The sequence below is a fragment of the Hevea brasiliensis genome, unplaced genomic scaffold, assembly GCF_030052815.1.
Source record: "Hevea brasiliensis isolate MT/VB/25A 57/8 unplaced genomic scaffold, ASM3005281v1 Scaf4, whole genome shotgun sequence".
NCBI lineage: Eukaryota > Viridiplantae > Streptophyta > Magnoliopsida > Malpighiales > Euphorbiaceae > Hevea > Hevea brasiliensis.
In genome coordinates this window covers 563,918-570,575 of record NW_026614917.1, presented here as the reverse complement: position 1 = coordinate 570,575, position 6,658 = coordinate 563,918, and the positions used below count along the sequence as shown (strand labels likewise).

The following is a 6,658-nucleotide window of genomic DNA, read 5'->3' as shown; positions in this document are numbered from 1 at the left end:
TGTATTTTTAAAAAAATAAATATAAGAAAAAAAATTCGCATCCTTGCTGTTCATTAAAGATGTGAAGGTGTTGGCCCAATTAATTCATAGTGAACCCCATGCTGCTGTCTATTGTGGATTTTGATCAATGTCTGTTGGTACGCATTTATTATGTTTGCATTTAATTTTGGATAGAAAGAAATTAGAGGAGAAAAAAAATAATTAATTTCTTTAGATTTTAAATAAAAGAGAAAAAATAAAAAAAAACAAATGAAAAGAAATTTATTTCTTTAACTCATTATAATTAATTAAAAATATTTCTTTCTAAATTAATGAGAAATGATCAGAAATAAGTAGTGTTTATATTAAAATATTTAAATATCTTTATATAATATAATAATATAAGAAAAAAGAATAATAATTATTTTCTCTATTTTTTTAGAGAGAAATTATAATTGTGTTGTTTTATTAGATTATTAAAATAGGAGACGAATAAATTATATTTTTATTTATCTTATTTAATTTTTTGTTATAAATCATTCAGTAAAAAAAAAAACTTAGTCTTAATTTACAAAAATTAACTCGAAAAATACCTTTAATCATAATTAAAAAAATTAATAATTTTTTATTAATATAAAATTAATTGTTATCTATAGGAGATATGTCATTTTCAATTAATATAAAGTCAATTGTGTTAATTGTCAAAAATTAATTATCTTCAATTAATTAAATAAAATGTTAATTGTTAATTATGAGAGACTACCTCATTAGTTTATAAACTAAAATTTTAATTTCCAAAACCTTGTAAACGAATAATTTTAGTGATAATTTGCATATAAAATAAAATTACATATAACCATTATTCAATTCTATGAATTATTCAATTATTTTTTGAATATTGAGAGTAATAAAAAAAATCATAGTTATTATGACTGAAGATATAAACATATAAAATTTATATATTTAATAAATAAGTCCCACTATATATATATATATATATCTTTGATTTTTGGTAAATTGGATTTATGTAAGAAAAATTCATACGTGGAACAAGGTGATTAATGAAAAAACTATAAACTAGTAATGATTTTTTTTTATTTTTAAATTTTAAAGAGGAGAGAATAATAAATATTCATTGTTTAATTAGTGATTAATGTGGTATTTTTTTCCTATGTTATTTTGAAAATTATGTATAATTTTTTTTAATTAAAATAAAAAGCAACTACAAAAAAAGTAAAATGTAAATATTTAGGCTCTGTTTATTTGATAAAAAATATTTTTCTAAATAATATTTTTTATATTTTTTAACGTTTTGAACACTTATAAAAATTAGTAAATAGAAAATATTTTTCTAATCAATAAAAAATTAATTAATTTTTAAGAAAAATGACTTTTTTTCTAAAGAAATAAGTTATTTTTTTATTTTTAATAATTTTATTAATTTGTAAATATATATATATATATATATATATATATATATGAAATAAACACAAACTATTGATTTAATATTATAATTAAATAACGAAAAATATTTTTATGAAAAATATTTTTTAATTTTTTGATATATAATTTTTAGCATATAATAATTATATATAAAAAAATTAAAATGAATCTCTTTTATATTTTTGGACATTTCAAATGCAATATCGATATTTATTTTCTCAAAAGGTAACTTTATACTCTTATTATACTCTTATTATCAATGATATAAATTTATTATTGATATTTTTCAATACATAATTGATTTAGTGAATAATATTAAAGAGAATTTGAAGGTAAATTAGATAAGTTGATTGAATATTAAGAAGACATATTTTTAAATACAAATTAATATATTCAAATTTTTATAAAATATTATATTTATTATTTTAATACATTAATATTAAATTATAAAATATTATTAATTGCACACTTAATTTAATATTTTAATGTATTTATAATAAAAAAATAATTTAATATACTAACATTAATGTTAAAAAATTATTAATTACATCAAATAATTTCAATATTTGTTAAATAATATTTATGATAAACTGTATGTCAAACTTTAGACCTTTAATTATTCCTCCTTACCTACTCTGATACCGCACTAAATTTAAAAAATTAAAATAAAATTATTAAAATAATTAAATAATTTTTTCTTTAAATTATTTTTAATAATTGATGATTAAATTTTTTTTAAAAACAAAAACTCTCAATATTTACTAAAATATGTAAGTAACTTTTTAATTTTTTAGCCTAAGGCAATTTGTTCTAAAGAAATCAAAATTAAATTCCCAAGATCTCATTAATTTCAAATCGATCAAATTTAATAATTAAATTTAAAAGATATATTATTAAATAAAAAAAATTAATTTTGAACTGAATCAAGTTTAAAGATTTTAATATGATTTTAATCTCTTTCAATACCAATTTTAATTAAAAATAATTTTAATCAATTTCAATTTCGAATTAAATTGGCCTAATTCTAAAACTAACCCTTCCCCAAGTCCATTTTAGCCCCTTTATTAAAAAATTGTGCCATCCAAATGAATTTTTAGAAATGCATTAAATGGAAATTTTTTCGAAATATATTTGATGTTAAGGATTTAAATTATGAGATGACCTTAATTAGTAAAAAATGTTATTAATTGCAAAATTCGTAACTAAATTAATCAAAATCAAAAACAAAAAATACCTAAAATTTATAAATATTTTTATATTTAACATTATTAATTTTTTATAAAATTAATATTATTAATTAAAATTCTTTAAATATATAAAATATGGTAATTAATATGGATAGAGAAGTATTAAACAAAGTTGGGATGTGTAGTTGAGAACTGAGATGTGTTTCCACGCATCGCCAAAACATTGATGAAAAAAAAAAAAAAAAATTTATGAAAGCCATTTACATGTGCCATGAGAAGATTTATTTCCTATTTTATTTTATTTTAGACTAAATGATTAAAAAATTAATTTTATAAAATTTTGATATTAACAAGATTATCATTATCCTCGTAAATATAAATTTTTATTTAGCACAATCATTATACATATAATAATTTAATTATAATTATTAATTATTATGAGACTTATATAAAAATTATCATAATCAATTATTATGATAAAATTATTATACATATATTAATTTAATTATATAAATTTTTTTGAAAAGAATTTTTATTTAGAACAATCGCTATAAATATAACGATTTAATTATAATAATCGATTATGGTGGTATTCAATAGGACTCACTACAGTCAGTATTTATAATAAAATTATTGTAAATATATTGATTTTATTATATAATTTTTTTTAAAAAAAATTTTTATTTAGTATAATAATTATATATATAACAATTTAATTATAATTCTAATAGAGTTTTCTTAAAAAATTAAAAAATTCGTGTTGATAAAGAATTATTTTTGTTAATAAAACAAAATTTATTAAAAAAGTTTAAATTAACTATAATATAATTAACTATTTAAATATAAAGTTTAAATTAAAAAATTATTTTATTAATAAAACAAAATTTAAAGAATTAAAACTATGTTGTAAATTACTCTCATATATATATATAGATGAATATGTATATATATATTAAATATTTAAATATAAAGTTTAATGAAGGAAACTTTTTTATTAAAATAAAATTTCAAAAACTTAATTGTTTTATAATAAAAATATAGTTAATGGATCTTTTATTAATTTTTCTATAATCATCGATAAGTTATACAAGAAATGAGTAGCTGAACCAATATATCAAAGTAATAAAAAGTAATTAGTTAATTATTTTTTTTAAATATAAAGATTAAATTATTAATTTTATAAAACCTTAAAATTTATATTATAATTTACCTTAAAAATTTTAAAACACACTAAAATTAAAAAAAAATTTTCTCGACTTGTCCATTACCTTAAATAATAGCATCCTCGTGATATAATAATATTGTTTTATTTTTTATTTAACTATTTTATTAATTTTATTTTTAAATAATTTTAAATATATATTAATTATACATCCATTAAAAAGAAAAATAATTGAATAAAAAAAAAGAACACAAATAAAAAAAATAATTATGTATTTTTAAATAATTTTATCTTTTATTTTATTGACATGCATATGAAAATGCCATTAAAAATAATATTTTCAAGAATATTGAGTGTCAAGAATATTGACTTAGCTGAAGGATTTGCTCATCTTGTTAACAATTCAAGCTGTAAATTAGTTATCAAAATCACTTCTTTATTCAATTTAATTAAATTTAAATGAAGTCCCAATTAGCGTCTGGATTAGCCGGTAGAGCTGCTGTGTAACGGAGCAGGAGCTCCAACGCAACACACAAACTCTCTCTATTTGCCGACTGAAAGTTTGCAACTTTACTGAGATCCAAAGATGATTGTAACGGCGAAGCTAAGATTGATGAAAACCATGTGTTTTGCTTCAGCTTTCAGGAGCTTCCGCTTTCCATTGCTAAGGGAATTGGGAATGGGTAACTTTCAATCTCCAACCCTATTATTTACTTGTTCTTTCCATTCTTCTTCGAGAGCAACTTCCGCTCACACACATAAAGATGCAAGCTTGATATCTAAATTCAATTCTGCTTCTTTTAGGGACGTTGATGATGCCCTAGCTTCCTTTAATCACATCATTCTTATGCATCCTCTGCCTTCTATTGTTGAATTTGGTCGATTTTTATCTGCTCTTGTCAGAATGAAACAATACCAAACGGTCATTTGCTTGTCCAGAACAATTGAGTCGCTAGGAATCTCACACAATTTTTATTCTCTTGCCATCTTGATTAATTGCTTCTGCCGCTTACATCTAGTGGATTTCGGGTTCTCAATTTTCGGAAAAATACTCAAATTTGGATTGGAGGCCGACATTGTGACATTTAACACCTTAATTAACGGCCTCTGTGTAGAGGGTAAAATCAATAGAGCAGTAGACTTTTTCAATGACATGGTTGCAGGAGGTTACCAACCTAATGTTTGTACTTACACTGTGATAGTAAGTGGTCTTTGTAAATTTGGGAAAACAAATGTGGCTATTTGGTTGCTAAAAGAAATGATTGAGAGAGGTTGTGAGCCAAATGCTGTGACTTACACTGCAATTATCGATGCCCTTTGCAAGGATAAGCTAGTTGCTGAGGCTGTAAGCCTCTTCTCTCAAATGAGGGATAAGCGCATTTCGCCTGATGTTATCACTTACACCTGCTTAATTCATGGTCTTTGCAATTTAGGCAAATGGAATCAAGCTCGAGCCTTGTTGAAAGAAATGGTGGGGCATAACATATCACCAAACATTTTTACCTTCAATATATTGATTGACTCTCTTTGTAAGGAGGGACTGGTTTCAAATGCTCAAAGTATAATCAAGATAATGATTCAATCAGGTGTGGAGCCTAATGCTGTCAGTTACAATTCACTGATGGACGGATATTGTTTGCGTAGCCAATTGGATGAAGCTATAAAAATTTTTGATTTGATGGTACACAATGGAATAGTTGATGCTTTTAGCTACAACATCTTGATTAATGGATATTGCAAGAGCAAAAGGATAGATGAAGCAATGCAACTTTTTGATGAAATGCCTCAAAAAGGTTTTCTTCCTGACACTGTTACTTATACTACTCTTATACAAGGCTTGTGGAATGCAGGGAAGGCCAGGACTGCACTCGTTCTTTTCAACAACATGTGTTCTCATGGTCAGCAGCCAGATATAATAACTTTCTCAACTTTGCTTGAGGGCTTGTGCAAACAGGGGGATCTTGATGAGGCACTTACATTATTTAAAGAAATGGAAAAGAGTCAATTGAAGCCTAATCATGTGAGTTATACCATTTTGATTGATGGCATGTGCAAAGCTGGGAAGCTTCATGATGCTAAGGAATTTTTTTCTAGGCTTTTTGAAAAAGGCTTGCAGCCTAATGTTTATACATATGGTATAATAATTAAAGGCCTTTGCATAGAGGGATTGCTAGTTGAAGCATACAAGGTGTTTAGAGGAATGAAAGATGGTGGATGTTCACCGAATGGTTGCTGTTATAATGTAATTATTCAAGGATTTCTCAGACATGGAGATGTACCAAAAGCATCACAACTTATTGAAGAAATGGTTGGTAAGGGATTCACTGCAGATGCCACGACCGCCAAATTGGTAATGCATTTATTGCCCAATGACGATCTCATTCTTAGAAAACTGCAAAATCAGACTGAAGGTTCTAAAGGTGTAAATGTGAAGTGAGATATTATCAATCAATGCCTGGTCAATAGATGTAAGACGTCTTTGTTATGTTGTGTGTTATTGGTATGTAATTCTCTTTCAATATGTTTACAATTACAATTTATCCAGTTAGTTGCTTTAGTTTTTATACAAGAAACTGTTTATTAGTTGTAAACATTAATGAATATGTTCTATTGATACGTTGTTCTGAAAGAGGGAGGTAATGTTAATTTCCTATATACAGTTAGTATGGCAAAGATGGTTGTTTTTGGCGCAGGAAAATGGACAGAACAAATATTGGGTAAGTATATGTACAACTTAAGATTTGTTATAGTGCCTATGCTAACGTCTTTACCTTTCTCTGCTAAGAATGCAACACTTAATACATTATGTGCTATTCCCTTACTAGTGCATTACACCAGTTTGCTAAACCTTGTGTTCTTTTGGTCAGCTACTAGCTCTGCTCGGTGA

At 23.8% G+C, this 6,658-nt stretch overlaps 1 protein-coding gene across 2 annotated transcripts; it reads left to right on the top strand.

Annotated features, from left to right (window-relative positions):
- The first annotated feature begins 4,125 nt into the window (after positions 1-4,125).
- On the top strand, positions 4,126-6,400 carry LOC131177312 (putative pentatricopeptide repeat-containing protein At1g12700, mitochondrial). 2 transcript variants are annotated; one of them, XM_058142283.1, is made up of 2 exons: positions 4,128-4,454; positions 4,576-6,400. In XM_058142283.1, the coding sequence occupies exon 2, from the start codon at positions 4,619-4,621 to the stop codon at positions 6,206-6,208; it is 1,590 nt and encodes a 529-aa protein (XP_057998266.1). In that variant the 5' UTR covers positions 4,128-4,454; positions 4,576-4,618; the 3' UTR covers positions 6,209-6,400. The 2 variants fall into 2 exon arrangements, with proteins under 2 accessions (XP_057998265.1, XP_057998266.1); XM_058142282.1 differs by having other exon boundaries at positions 4,126-6,400.
- Positions 6,401-6,658: the final 258 nt, after the last annotated feature.

Coding starts and splice junctions, on each gene's coding strand:
- LOC131177312 (XM_058142282.1), top strand. CDS start 4,358: ATGATTGTAACGGCGAAGCTAAGATTGATGAAAACCATGTGTTTTGCT.